This window comes from Morus notabilis, unplaced genomic scaffold (genome assembly GCF_000414095.1).
Source record: "Morus notabilis unplaced genomic scaffold, ASM41409v2 Scaffold416, whole genome shotgun sequence".
Taxonomy (NCBI): domain Eukaryota; kingdom Viridiplantae; phylum Streptophyta; class Magnoliopsida; order Rosales; family Moraceae; genus Morus; species Morus notabilis.
The window spans coordinates 151,377-167,727 of NW_010368049.1; the positions used below are offsets into that span (position 1 = coordinate 151,377).

The window sequence follows — 16,351 nt, forward strand, 5'->3', positions numbered from 1 at the left end:
TTCATGGATTTTGGGTAAAATCCCGGTAGAAATTGGGGATTTTTGATTCTTTGGACTTGATTAGTCATTTAGAACCTGGTTTGGGTGATTCCCTTTGAAATATTTTGAATTGGAACTCGAAATTGCAGGTTTTCAGTCTGATTTGGCGAGTTTCCTCGCCCTGCTGTTCTCCACTGGTCGACTTATGCGGTCGACCGGATTGCACTCCATCAGGTCGACTTGTGCGGTTGACTGAATTACACACCACCGGTCGACCGGTGGTGTTGCACTGCTCTGTCACCGGTTGGCCAGTGTACATGGGGTTTGACCATGTTTTGCTTGAAAACCCTGTTTTGACCTTGATTTTTGAAGACAACCCAAATTAGCTTCATTTGGGGATCTAGAGTAAATGGATTAGCATCTTTAATCCATATTTTCAAATTAAAACCCTTGGAATGATGATTTGAAACATGAAATGGTTTATGTAACCAGTAATTGAATTATGGCACACTAATAGGAAATCAAAGGATATAATTGAGATTGAATTGCTTTAGGAATGAGAATTGGATCCTAAAGTATTGTCTTGTATCAGTGCTAGCTGAGGACTCGGATTGAGGGGCTTTGAGGAAGCGAAAGCTGGAATAGTGCACCGGTAGCCACAGGTTTGGTACTTGAGAGGTAGGATTTCTTACCCCTTTCTTTGTTAGCCTAATTTTAAAAGAGTTTTGGCCTTACAAATGTTTTAAAGAAAGGGCATGTTTGAAAAAAAAAAAAAAGCATTTTCAAAACAATAGCTTGATTTTAGCTATTGGAATTATAATGAACTATTTCAGAAAGTTTAAAGAATGATTTCTTCAGACAAGAGATCTTGCAAATCGGTAAACTGGATGATGGCCTGGATAAGATGTGGGGAATGCATCCTTGGGGGCATGACCCAAAACCCGGACCGGGCCACTACGGTGGTGTAAAGGCTTGTGCTTGTGGTTGTGTAGGATGAATTACTTGCTAATGCCTGTAATACAGAATTTTCAGTTTATATTCCTTTCAAAAAAGGATGTGAGGTTCCGGCTGTTGTGTTGGAACTGAATGTCTATATTTATTTCATTGCTTATTCATTTATTTATTTACTCATTCATTTATTTACTTGTTATAAAGCTTATTTAAAAATACATCCTACTGGACCTTTCACTCACGTTTTATTATTTTATAAATATTAAACCCCTCCCAGGCGACTCTAGAAGCAGTGCGGAGTAGCTGAGTTAGATTGCTACTGTGATGACCCTATTTATAATGTTTCTACTCTTTTTCTAGCTGGTCATTTGGTCACATACCAAATATTTCAGTTTTTCATACCTAAAATATACCTGCTAAAAGTTTTAACTTTTAACTAATATTTTACTATTCATAACTGATATTTACGAATTTTCTTTGTAAAAATATTCGTATTATAACTTTACATATTTCAAGAAATTTTACCCCGTACATAAAGTTTTTACATAACATTTTCTTGATTACATCAAAATTCTACTACTTACTATTCCGGAAAGAATTTCGGTCAAATACTGGACTATTCGGATTAGACCTAAATTTTTCCTGGTCATTACATTCACCCCTTCTTAAGAAATTTTCGTCCCGAAAATCAAAACAAATAGGGGTGTTTTCTTCTCATCTCATCTTCACGTTCCCATGTTGCTTCTTCCACTTTTTGATTCCTCCACAGTATCTTTACAAGTGGAATACTTCGATTACGAAGACGCTTCTCTTCTCGTGCAAGTATTTGCACCGGTTGTTCCTCATAAGTCATGTCCTCGTAAATCTGTATCGGTTCATGTTTTATAACATGGGATGAATCGGGTACATACTTCTTTAACATTGAGACGTGGAATACATCATGTACCGCAGCTAATTCTGGCGGTAAAGCCAATTGATAGGCTACTTTCCCTATTCGTTTAACAATCTGGAAAGGTCCTATATACCTTGAGCTCAATTTGCCTTTCTTACCAAAACGCATAACACCTTTCATATGTGCGATCTTCAAGAAGATTGAATCCTCTTCATTAAACTCCAAGGGTCTCTACGCTTATTAGCATAGCTTTTCTGACAGTCCTGTGCCGTCTTCATTCTTTGATGGATTTTCTGGATGGATTCAACTGCCTCCTGAATGAATTCCGTCTTATGCAATTGCTTCTCCCTAGTTTCATACCAATGAATGGGAGATCTACACTTTTTTCCATACAAAGCTTCATATGGTGGCATACCGATTGAAGCTTGATAACTGTTGTTATACGAGAATTCAATCAATGACAATATCTTATTCCATGCTCCTTTAAAATCCATCACACATGCCCTAAGCATATCTTCTAAAGTTTGGATGGTACGTTCCAATTGTCCATTAGTCTGAGGATGAAAAGCTGTGCTAAATCTTAATTCTGAGCCCATGGCTTCTTGTACATTCTTCCAAAACATGGAGGTAAAACGGCTATCCCGATCTGAGACAATGGATAATGGTATGCCATGCAGTCTAACTATGTTGGTGACGTATAACTCTGCTAACTTTTCTAAGGTATACGTCACTTTTATAGGTACAAAATGGGCAGATTTAGTCAATCTATCAATAATTACCCATATTGCATCATAACCTTCACTTGTTTTGGGTAGTCCTAGCACAAAATCCATGGTTATATGCTCCCATTTCCATTCTGAAACATCTAAGGGTTGTAGCTTTCTAGCTGGACGTTTATGCACTGCTTTAACCTTTTGACATGTTAAACAACGACTAACGTAGTCCACGATGTCATTTTTCATATATCTCCACCAAAAGTGTTGTTTTAGATCTTGATACATCTTAGTTGCTCCTGGATGTATCGAATAAGGGGTATTATAAGCTTCAGAAAGAATTTGACTCTTAAGATTTTTATCTTTTGGAACAAATTCTTCCTTGAAACATAAGTATTCCCTTATCAGAGACTTTAAATTCTGTCTCTTTTCCTTCTTCAGCTTCTTTCCAATATTTGTCAAGAGTAGAATCTTGACGTTGAGCCATTGCCATCTTGTCAAAAATAGATGGATGTATTAGTAGAGTGGCTAATTTACCTGTAATTAGCTCCAACCCTAATGAATGAATATCCTTTTGTAAAGGTGTTGGAAATCTATCCAATGACATGTGACTTAATTCGGTAGTCTTATGACTTAAGGCATCAGCTACCCTATTGGCCTTTCCAGGGTGATAAAGGATTTCAAAATCAAAATTTATCTTCCTCTTATTCGGGTTCTGGTTATTCTGTGGATGACTCTGCGGGGGTCGATTTCCTTGTCCTTTCTCTGACAAGCTTGATTATTCTTTTGATCCCCCTTTTGGGTTTGCTTTGCCTAGGCATGTTCAAAACATATCGTATATCCTATAAGGACAAAATTCACACATTGAATTCTAAATTCAAAAGAATGAATAACTTACTTGGACAATGTAGAGTCAGATGCTCAGCAGAATGTGGGTGGGTGGCAGAACTGTCGCTCTGATACCAACTGTGATGACCCTATTTATAATGTTTCTACTCTTTTTCTAGCTGGTCATTTGGTCACATACCAAATATTTCAGTTTTTCATAACTAAAATATACCTGCTAAAAGTTCTAACTTTTAACTAATATTTCACTATTCATAACTGATATTTACGAATTTTCTTTGTAAAAATATTCGTATTATAACTTTACATATTTCGAGAAATTTTACCCCGTACATAAAGTTTTTACATAACATTTTCTTGATTACATCAAAATTCTAGTACTTACTATTCCGAAAAGAATTTCGGTCAAATACTGGACTATTCAGATTAGACCTAAATTTTTCTCGGTCATTACAGCTACCATCCGATTAAGGGAGGATTGTGTTCATCCTCCTGGTGTACAAATGTAAGAATTGTAAATTATGTAAACACTGAACTTTGGATTGCTAGACTGTGGTTGATGTATGTAATGTTATTTACATGTTCATGTATGTACAATACTGCATATCCTGTGGGTGAAGCCTTGAATGATTTAGAAAGTGTAGGTGATCCTATAAATTTCTTGTAATTTATTTTTGGCTAAATAGTGGAGCTCGTTTGGAAATTTCTTGAATATTTTCCTATTACTTTTTATTATTATGATTATAAATGCTTAATCACTTTCCTAATTCCGTTTAACTCCTAAATGAACTTACACGTCACTAACCCCTGCCCCGGGGCGTGACATCCCTCGTGGGGTGCACATGTTCTATTTGTGAAAAAGCATGACAGATCTCTCCGTTTGTGTATCAACTATCGGCAGTTGAACAGAGTAACCGTAAAGAACAAGTATCCATTACCAAAATCGATGAGTTATTCGATCAGTTGGGTGGATGATGGTATTACTCTAAGATTGACTTGAGATTTGGCTATTATCAGCTTAAAATAAGAGAAAAAGACATTCTAAAAGCTGCTTTTAGAACCCGGAATGGGCACTTTGAATTCCTAATGATGCCTTTTGGGTTGACGAATGCTCCGACAGCTTTTATGTACCTAATGAATCGAGTCTTCTGACCTTATCTGGATTAGTTTGTAATAGTCTTTATCGAGGGCATCCTGGTTTATTCAAAGACTTGGGAAGACCATGAGCAACACTTGAGGATCGTTCTCCACACTTTTCGTGAACATTAGCTTTATGTGAAAAAGGAGAAGTGTAACTTTTGGTTAACGGAGGTCAAGTTCCTTGGACATGTTATATCTGGACAATGAATCTCGGTGGATCCTTCGAAGATTGAAATTGTGCTGCAATGGGAAAGACCGAAGAATGTAGCTGAAATCCGAAGTTTCCTAGAACTTGCGGGATATTATCGGCGATTCATAAAAAACTTCTTGAGCATTGCTGCACCAATGACCCGATTAACCAAGAAAGAAGTCAGATTTGAATGGGATGCCGACTGTGAACACACTTTCTAAGAAATGAAGACCAGATTGACAAGCACACCAGTCTTAACCATACCTAATATCGAGGAGCCGTATGAAGTGTATTCCGACGCATTAAGACAAAGACTTGAGTTTGTTATGATGCAAGGAGGACATGTTGCAGCTTACACATCTAGTCAACTAAAGCCTCGTGAACAAAATTATCCCACTCATGACTTGGAGTTAGTTGCAATGATTTTTGTCCTTAAGATGTGAAGATGTTATCTCTATGGATCAAAATTCCAATTCTCTGATCATAAGAGTTTAGAATATTTGTTCACTCAGAAGGATTTAAATCTGAGACAAAGAAGATGGATGTGGTATATGGTGGATTATGATTTTACTCTGTAGTATCATCCTGAAAAAGCCAACGTGGTAGTTGACGCACTCAGCAGAAAGATCTCGGGAATTCTGGCGTCTTTGACTTTGGAGGATTGGAAAAGGACTGAGGTAGTAGATGGTTATGATCTTCAATATTATGAGGATTATAATCAAGGTATGGCGTACAACTTGGTTTCTAAGCTCGCCCTTCTACAACAAATCAAGCAGAACAAATGGCAGGATCCACATCTTCAAGGAGTTTGAATTTGAATTCAGAATGGAGAACAGCTCGATGATTGGAATATTCGAGAGGATAGAATGATCTACTTCAAAAACCGCCTTGTTGTTCCTAAGGTGGATGAAATACAAAAGGCAGTCATTCAGGAAGTTCATAGGTCACGATTTGCTATTCATCCTGGGAGTACCAAGATGTATTAGGATCTTAAGAGGCAGTATTGGTGGAGAGGTATGAAGAAATATGTTTGCAAATACATGTTAGAATGTGTGACTTGTCTCCGAGTCAAAGCTGAACACCAAAAACGCGCTGGAGAACTGCAACCTTTTCCTTTTCCTAGATGGAAATGAGAATACATCACGATGGATTTTCTTATGGGATTACCGAGGATTGAGAAGAGGCATGATGCTATATGGGTCATTATGGATAGGCTGACGAAGTCTGCGCACTTCATACTATTTCGTGCAACGTATTCTAGGAAGATTCTAGGAGAGTTGTAACTAGAACATATCGTTAGACTTCACGGAGTTCCATTGTCCATGACATCAGATCGTGATACTCGCTTTAATGCAAAGTACTGGAAAAATTTTCAGGAAGCCATGGGGACTGAATTGAATTTTAGTATTGCATTTCATCCTCAAACTGATGGACAATCTAAAAGAGTTATTCAGATTCTGGAGGACATGTTTTACACTTGCGTTCTGAATTTTGGTGGAAACAGGAAGAAGTATCTTCATTTAGTCGAATTCGCCTATAACAACAACTATCAATTTAGAATTGGTATGGCACCGTTTGAGACTCTATATGGTAGACCTTATAGATCACCAGTTTGTTAGCTCGAGCCAGAGGATTGACTTACTCTTGGACCGGACATCCAGGAGAATAATGAGAAGATAGTCGTTATTCAGGAACGGTTGTTAACAACTCAGAGTCATCAGAAAAGCTATGCTGATAGGAGGCATAGACCCTTAGAGTTCCAGGAAGGCGACTTTGTCTTATTTTAGGGTTTCTCCACGCAATGGAATCACTTGTTTTGATGTGAATGGGAAACTCGCACCAAGGTATATAGGCCCGTTCCAAATCGTTCAGCGAGTCGGTGTCCTTGCTTATCGTCTCGCTTTACCTCCGGAGTTGTCCCATGTGCACGATGTGTTTCATGTCTCCATGCTTCGCAAGTGTCAACCCGATCCGGAAGCCATTGTGTATTGGTATGTTGTCCCGATTTAGTATGACACGACATACGAGGAAGCACAGGTTCAAATTCTTGACCTAAAGATAAAAAGTCTACGTCATCGTGAGATACCATTAGTGAAAGTGTTGTGGCAACATCATTGCGTTCAGGAAGCAACGTGGGAACTAGAAGCGACAATGCAAGATTTGTTCTCATTTTGAGGTAAGCTTTAATTTCAAGGATGAAATTCCTTAAGGGGGTAGAGCTGTAACAACTTGATGAATGAAACATGTTTAATTATGTTAATTGTGATATATTAGTGTGCCTAATTTGATTTTCTTAATTAATTATGTTCATTAAGCATTTTTTTTTTATCTTTCAATCTTAAATATTTTCAAGAAACTTTAAGTATTTTTAGTATTAACAATTCCACCTCGGAAGTAGGTGGGAATACCTACTTCCCTTCTTTTCCTTATATTTTATTTTCCTTTCTTTCTTTCCCTCATTTTTCTCTCTCTTTTCTCTCGTTATCTCTCTCTTTCCCGTAGCTCTCTCTCTCTTTCTCACTGACTCTCTCTCTCTCTCTCGTCTCACTTTCTCTCTAGCTCTCTCTTTCTCTTCTCTCTTTCTCTCAGAGTTTTCCTCTCTCTAAGAGGAGATTCGGTCCAAATCTGAGCCAAGGAGGATTTTCAAGAGGTTTTCTTCACAAAAGGAAAGAATAAGGTAAACTCTTTGAGAAACTCAACCCTTGAATCTCAGATTTCCTTAGTAAGAACTTGATTTTTGGTTTAGTTTGGTGAGATTTTGGTTTAGACTTGATTTTGATGGATTTTGGTTGAAAACATGATAGAATTTGGAGGTTTTTGATGCTTTGAACTTAGATTGATGATTGGAACCTAGTTTTGATGAATCCCCATGAAAATATCTTGAAATCGAACCTGAAATTGGAGGATTTGGCATTTTTCTCCGCAGATCGGCCATTTTCCCCGATCTGCACAACGTTTCCTCTCCATCGGTCGACTGTGGAGTTACACTCTGTCACCGGTCGACCAGTGCACACTAATTCTGACCAAAAATAGTTCTAAAACCTGTTTTTGAGCCCAAAACCCAATGCAGAACCAAGTGAACTTCATTCAAGAACTCAAAGTGAGTGGACTAGCCACATTAATCGTTATACCATTCCATTTCTCTTGTTTGAATTCCAAATTCTCAAAGAATCACAATTTTAATTAAGAAGTTGTTTATGAACTTTAATTTTGAGTCAAGGCACACTAGTATGATACAATTATACATAATTAAGCTAGGTTGTTTAGAGAAAAGGTTTAAACTCTAAACCGTTGTTTTGATGACAAAGCTAGCGGCACGATTGGTTGTGGAGCTTCAAGAATAGATGGTTGGATAACGTGAAGTTATCCGTAGACTAAAATATCCAAGAGGTATGATATTCTTATCCATATCCTTGATAATCCTGTTTAAAATGACTTTGGCCTATGAAAACGTTTTAAAGATAAAAATGTTTTGATATCATTGAGATTCAAAGAAGCGTTTAATGTAATACTTTCCTAAAATGAGATATTTTAAGAAATAGTAAAACGCATGATGACCTAGATATCGGGGTATGAAAATCATATCTTTAGGGGTAGGTCCCGAAACCTGTATGGGCCAGTACGGTGGTGATATCATGACTTTGCTAATAAGGTAAGTGATTCATCATAATCTTGTGAATCACTTATTGTAATATGGACTTTCAAGATTTATGTATATTTCCTTCATTTAAAGGATGTTTTGGTTTCGAATGATAAGTTCGGACCATGTACTTTGTTTATTTATAAAGTTTTTATGAAATTATATTCTACTGGGCCTCTCGCTCATTTATCCTATGTTTTGATGTATTAAATCCCTCCCAGACGACGCTAAAAGTAGTTCTGAGTAGACGGTGATTACCGGTGAGGAAATTCACTCAAGAAGAGAGGAAGTTGTGAAGTATTTCCTTCCTTGTTGTTGATTGCTAAGGCATATATAAGTTATGGATTGTAAACCCTAAATTCTACTAGATTGTGGTTGATGTATATATTCAGTTATTTGCTTTGCTTATGTATGCACAATGTGGAATCCCTGTGGGGAAAACTGACATGATGCGTGAGGCTTAAATTTGAATATGTTTTATTGTGGTTTGAGAAAATCCACCTCACTCTTTCTTATAACTTAATTTCCTTAAAATGTGGGGTTTATTTAGAAATTTAAATATACTATCTTTAAAATTGATTTCAGCATTATTAAATGCTTAATTACTTTCTTAATTAATGTTTAATATCTAAATAAGCCTCCACGCCATCCACCCTGTTTAGGGGCGTGACAAAATGTCTTTTAAGTAGTTAGAACATTTATGCTCACGGACTTTTAATCTATCTACCTTCAATCCATAAATAGAGGGGTGCATAAATGCACGCGCGTGTTGACACAACACACGTTCTGGGTGAACCAGAGATATATAAAATTGAATTATGTGTGCATGTCTGTATGTAATCACTGTTTAATGGATAGAACTAACACTGTTTTAACAGAAAATCTGAGATTAAACCAGCAAAACAACAATACAGGAAAATAATACAGAAACATAAAGGACACCAGAAAATAGTATCGCAGTTTGATGCGCACACCTACATCTACGGGGCCACGCCCAGACAGTGAACAATCCACTAAGATCAAAGGATTACAAACACCAATCGGACTTATACACCCCAAAGACTCTCTCATTGACGTTGTCGCCACCGTGTCGAATCTCCTTAATGGCCTTGTCCAGCGAGCATCACTCGTCTTCAAACTGCACGGTGAAATCCCTTCGCCTGGCAGTGCGCTTTCTCCCGAAGGCTTCTAATCCTTCTCCTGAAGGACAATCTTTAAACAACACATAAATGCTCACTCTCACATAGATTTTTTTCTGAATATTTCTTCTATAAAAACCATTTTCCATAATATGGCCTTGAATTGATTTTTAAAACCATAAAACACAAAGGCTCATTTTTTCTCTTGCAAGATCATAACTTCATGTACACACATGCTACATATATAGCAATAGCACCAATCCAGATTTTTCCTTATTTTGCAAAGCACATGCAGCATATACTATTTTGGCACCAAGATCAATACCATTTACATTCTAAATCAAATATATCCAAGATATCTCTTCAAATCTCTTCAAATCAATTATGCAGCAAATCACTTTTCCATATGAGCACATTTTCTCTAATAAATCTGTAAATCTCCTAATTTGAATATGTGAATCAAATCTTCTAAATCTTCTCTGAAATGTCCTTCCAAATATTGATTTCCATCAACAAAATCATTCCAAATTCCGAGCAATTAGCAACCAAAATCACCTCTAATCTTCTCCATAAACATAAGTTGCCAAATGTACCTGTTTTTGAATTTTTATAATAATACCAACGAATTGCCAATTAAAGTCCTAACAATGTTTTACAAGGATTTTTGTTGATTTCATATTCTAAAGTAATTTTCATGTATCTTACTCGTAGAGCATCGTGTATTATTAGTCTAGTGGTACTAAAATGAGCCTTATAAACATTATTCCTGAATGTATAATCTAAAATCTATTTCCAATCTTTTATTTGCCCGAAACAAACACAGGAAGAAAAGAAAAGACGACGCCGAACAAAATGCCATAAACGAAGATAAGAAAATGCAAGAACTTTTTCGGTGTGAACAAAATGAAAGAACTTTTCTTTCATTCATTCTTTCTATCTTTCTTTCTTTCTCTCTCTTTGGGAGACGGTGCTTGTTTGCAAGAAAATGCAAGAAATAAAGGGGGAATATTTTAGGGCTCTATACGTGGTGGTTCATTCGTCCTTGTTAACTTGCGTTTTTGGTAATACAAAAAGATCAGTACCTTTTTTTTTTTTTTTTTTTTCAATCCCCTTTTTAGTTCTTTTTTTTTTGCGTTTTCCATCCAATCCCACTGTTTCACCAACTAAATAGACTAATGGTCATAGAAAACTCCATTTATTGGGAAAATTATGGATACTTTATTTTTGGTCTGGGGTCTCAAAATTATTTCAGATATTATTTTCTTTTTTTTTCCTTTGTTAAAGGGAAAATTCAATTATTTTCTTATGCATGAGCTACTTTGTAGCTTATTAATTATATCAGATAGTGTGATCCAAATGTATCATTTGTCACCAAAATCCCATCAATGTAAGGCCTTTTCTTCTTATGCCTGATGTAATAGAGATATTCTGAATATAAGTTATTTCAGAAACATTTTTCCAAAACTGTAGAGTTGTCAGACTCCTATGCCGCTAGCTATGCGCTGCTTGGCCCCCCGGCACAGGGGAGGTTCCGTAGCGTGTCATGAGCACTGGGCTAAGGGACGGTTGAGCAACTCAAGCGAACCGCCCTACCTTACTACAACATAAACATAAGGACAGAAGGGAGAAGATTGTGAAGGGGGTCTCGTTATCCACACCGAATACTATCAGGTCACAGTCATTACTTCTTAAGAATGGTACATTGAAATCCATTCCAGCAATTCTCAATTCTAGATAAGGATCCGTGTAATATTCTGTCTTGATTAATTCCAGTAAGATGCTCCATAATACATAAAATAGATCTTTATTCATCTTAGTCATATTTTCACAAGTGCAAATTATCGTTATAATTTTAAAGTTTCCAAATAGACATATAAGATTTGAAATCATCCCAATTATTAATAAAGTTGCATCCTGCTAATAATAGAATGTGTCCTTTGTGCATATTCACAGTGCTGAATCCACAAAACACGTCATCTATTTATCTTGTGAAATATCTGAAAAGTTTCTGCGTCCTAGATAATGAACACAATGAACCCACCTCATTAAAGATACATAATAATTAACATCGATTATTTTACAGGTTGCTCATTCAATTGAGTTACTTAACAAATTGGATGCCAAAAGAATTCAATCATTCTATGACTTTTAGAATCACTTTATACATTGAATTATCCGTGTTTATCCATTTTTGACGGTGGTGCGAAGCTGCAACACAAGTGGCCATTATAATTTGGCACACTTAACGCCTCAATTTCTTATGAAATCCACTTTGTGCCCTCAAAGATTTTCTTCCCATCCTTCAACACTTGAACCTCAAGACCTCCTTCCTTATAAGGTTCTTATGTCAAGTGTTGGTACCAATTGACTTAATAGTGAGGTTTCATCTTTTTATTGGTAAATGCAATCTCTTATCATTAATTGACACAACAATATTTTAAACACCTACTAATATAAAAGTGACAATTCACATGCCACATCATTTAATACATAGATTTGAGTTGGTGTCCTTGGTATTATTCTTTTCAATACTCCATACACCATGTCATTGAGATTTTTAAAATTTCTAATCATTTTCAATAATTTTCTATGCAAATGCCATCAAGTTCGTTATTTTCTCAAAAGCCAAACTCAAAGTTTGATAAACCATCCATTTCTTTTCACGTTACACTTAACTAATATCTTGAGATAAAACAAGTACCACTCTTCTCAAATTCATTTTTTGCATTTTCATAAAATTTTTTTTTAAAATGGAATTCATGAGTTGGGTGTTTTACTCCTCACACTTAATTTCTTCCTATTAATGGATAAGTGGATTATTATTTATAAACACAAAGAAAATAGGTTAATAGAAAATTGAATAAATCACATTACACAACACCAATATCCTCATATATATGGACCTTACTTTTTTTTTTTTTGCTCATCATACATGGACCTTTACTTCAAACATCACAAATACACATCAAACCATTATATATATATATATATATAGTTATATAGTAATAAAATAGTTAGCATAACCAACATATAATATTACCATTACATACTTGGCAATTTGAACTAATTTATAAGTAGACAATGAAGATCCATCTTAGTAGGATCATTATTTTCATTAGTTACTTATTACTTATAATCTTAAAGTGAAGTGAACCCCAAAGTAGTCCGATCAATAGCCAACACTTCCTTAGATCCAACAATTAATCCATTTTAGATTAGGAGTTTGAAAGGTGTGCCGCTTATAACTCCATATGATCCATAGGTCTTTTTGTTGGTCTTATATGTTAAAGAGTGCACTACTGTATATCAGCCCACTTTACCAGTGTATCCGCTCACTTCGACTATGTACTCACTTGGAAAGTTTAGGAAAATTTAAATTTTAAAAGATATCAAAATATAAATAAATTAATTAAACAAGTATTGTATACATATATGTGAAGTATTTATAACCAAACAATTTTAAGTTATAATATATATTTTATAATAGTATTATAATATTGGATAATTTATTTTTAATGAGTTAGGGAGTGTTTTGTAATTGAGGTTTTGGTTTGGAAAATATAATAGGTCCTTGCTATGCTTAAAATTTCAATATCTTTTCAATAAACATTCCAATATGTATATGTGTATAAATACACATATTAATGGACCCCTCTTTTGTAAATATATATAAGCTCATATTAAAGAATGCTTTTACAAATCATAGGGTAATACTATAAACAAATTCTATAACTAATTAAAAGAATGAAGAAATGAATAAGAAACTAATTTTTATTGGTGTGAAGTCTGTTATAAAGCTTGCATGTTTTTTCGCTATAAATGGTGTACCATTCAAGTCATAAGTTACTTGACTGCCCCTAATGGCAGTTTTGATATTATATTCAAAGTTAATTTCTCTTATTCCGGTGCATGCACCATCATCAAAAGTCACACTATTAGGGCTGCACACTTTGACTCTCCATGTTTCTAGCCCTATTGTTTGGCTTTCCCCATTTCGTTGATTGTTTTTAGCTTCCTACAGGATATTTTCCAAATGACAATAATAAATCTTCAATATATGTGACTTGCAATCTTAAACCTGAACTTTAAAATTCCTATGATACATGTATGTGTATTTATATGTAATAAATAAATCATACACACATTAAACTAATTAAACTAATAGAGAAAAAGGTTCTTGATTAGAAGATAATGGGTAAATGAAAAATGTTTAAATTTTTGTAATCATACATCTTGTTTTTTTTTCTTTCTTTTTCTTTCTTTTTATCCTACGTGAAAACTGAAATTTCTTTTGAATGACCGAATATTTTATAGATAACGAATGACAAATGAAAAAATAAAAAAATAAAAAGAGAAACTTCAAATGGGTAAGTCGTTTTTTTCCCTTTAAGGTGTGGTTTATTTGGACTACTATTAGAGTTTACATCATACATATATGAGTGACACCTTAATAGGTATTATTTTAAATATCTACCGATAGATACGTTACTTAACGACAATAGTAAATTTTTTTTCTGAGTTTTGGAATATATTGTTCTTTGATATATATGTTAGAAATATCATTGTAGAAGTCTAAAGTATATCGAATTTTGCTTTGAGAGATGTGATATATTCACTACTACGTAACTTTTTTTTTTTTTGGATAACTTTAAGCAATTAGTAAAGAATCTATCATCTCTATTAGATCGATACCAAGCTTACAAAATGATTTTATGTTTATATTTTAACATATCAAAATACAACAATGAAAGAATCATCAAGATTAAAAAAAAAAAAAGTCTCACTTCAAAAACAATATGTGTGTGTATGTATATATATGTGTAGGGCCTCACCATCCCATTGATATTAAGGAGGTCTTCCTCAACGGCGGCCTCGATCATCCTGATCGGGTTTTGGTTTGGCGAGGACCACTTATGGGTGTTGGCGGAGGAGATGGAGAAGAGGAGGAAAAGGAAAGAAAGGAAGAGAAAGCCATGATCTGCATGAAAGTATTGAAAATTAATTTTATGTACGCAGCTATATTTGGATGTGGAGAAACTTGTGTCTTTCCGTGGCTATATATAGAGATGCAGTTGCTACACTTGTTTGGAATTTCATGCTTGTTTAGGGACAACGAAGGAAATTCAAAAGGTTCACAGGATAATAACATCACAAATATACAAGTACAAATATACAAGTACTAGTAACATAGACGTGGCATCATAACATACAAGTACTAGTAACATAGACGTGGCATCATAATTGAAAGGTCTGTTTTTCGGTCGGTGTCACAAGTGGTGTTGCAACACTGGTTGTGACACTGATGACAGTAAAAGTGTTGACAAGTATGTTTTTCTTTTAATTTAGTTTCAGTGATTGTGAGTGCAATAAAATAACAGAAAGCATAAAGAACACGCAAAAATGGTATCGCAGTTTGGTGCGCACACCTACTCTGCGGGGCCACGCCCAGACAATGAACAATCCACTAAGTTCAAAGGATTACACACACCAATCGGACTTAGACACCCAAAGACTCCTTCCTTGATGTTACCGCCGCCGTGTCGAATCTTCTTAATGGCCTTGTCTAGCGCGCACCACTCGTCTTCAAAATTGCACGGTGAAATCCCTTCGGCTGGCAATGCGCTTTCTCCTGAAAGCTTCTAATCCTTCTCCCGAAGGACGATCTTCAATCAACACATAAAGGCTCACTCTCACATAGACTTTTTCTGAATATTTCTTCTATAAAAAACTATGCCCCAAATGTCTCCTTTAATTTCTAAAAGCTCAAAGACATAAAAAACAATTTCTCTTCCTTCCGAGGCACACACCTTCACGTACACACATGCAATATATATATAATCATAGCACTAATCTAGATTTTTCTATTTTCAGCCCTATGTCACCATACACCACACGTTCTGTCATTGCAGTTTTATTCAACCTACCTCAAGTCCGGAAAATAATCGGCCATCAATACCAATCAGTCCACCCCTTGATTTTCTACCAATTCATTCACCGAAAGTCCACCCCTCGATTTTTTTCAGCAATCAAATCCTTTGATTTTCAGCCTATAAACATGACAACAAGACTTTCCTTAAGAGGTCTACCAATTTATAATGCCAGTCAATCTTACAACCAATTTGCCAAAAATAAGCCAACACAAAATGCACTAACAATCTCCCCCTTTGGCTTTTTTTGGCAAAACTAACACAAGTTCCTATTTTCAATAAAAATTCAAAAACTTTCAAAAACTAGACGACAAATCATAAAAGTACAATGTTCTCCCACTTTTTGACAAAAATGGGCCAAAATAATCTCCCCCTTTGGAACATTGGGAAAATATTCATTAATTTATGCAACTGGCTCCCCCTGAACCTCTACTAGTCGTACTCCCCCTAAATGTAATATTCTCCCATGCATATCTATCAAAAACATGGAGTGACCATTAACACAATACCCAATGTTAGTAGTACATGCTTTAAAAGAATTATAAACCTTATGACACCTTAAATCAGATTTCCTTACCCACACACATCTAGGAAATTTGTTTTGCACATCAACCTTCATTTTAGGCGTCCTTCTTACAGAATTTGGGGGATTAGGAAGCATACCTCTCTTCAAAGCATTCAAATACTTATAACATCTTGGTCTTATATGGCCAGCTAAACCACAATAATGACATACGGGAATAAACTTTTTACGTCGTGAGGGTGAGATAATACCTTTCTTATAGAGGATAGTCTGAGATTCAGGAGCGGGTGTCTCCTTCACAATCACTGTCTTGGATGTTGAACATTCACTAGTGTAGCCAAGTCCATGACGATCACAACTAGCTTTTCCCATAGAGAGAATATGATCCAATTTGGTGGTGCCAGAATTCAT

At 35.4% G+C, this 16,351-nt stretch overlaps 2 protein-coding genes and 1 pseudogene across 2 annotated transcripts; 1 reads left to right on the plus strand and 2 right to left on the minus strand.

The window, feature by feature from the left end:
* Positions 1 to 1,618: 1,618 nt before the first annotated feature.
* On the minus strand, positions 1,619 to 2,002 carry LOC112094653. Its single transcript, XM_024176125.1, has one exon. The coding sequence runs from the start codon at positions 2,000 to 2,002 to the stop codon at positions 1,619 to 1,621; it is 384 nt and encodes a 127-aa protein (XP_024031893.1).
* A 2,933-nt stretch (positions 2,003 to 4,935) lies between these two features.
* Positions 4,936 to 5,523, plus strand: LOC112094654. Its single transcript, XM_024176126.1, has 2 exons — positions 4,936 to 5,139; positions 5,290 to 5,523. The coding sequence occupies exons 1-2, from the start codon at positions 4,936 to 4,938 to the stop codon at positions 5,521 to 5,523; spliced, it is 438 nt and encodes a 145-aa protein (XP_024031894.1).
* Positions 5,524 to 12,659: 7,136 nt separating this feature from the next.
* On the minus strand, positions 12,660 to 16,351 carry LOC112094655 (annotated as a pseudogene).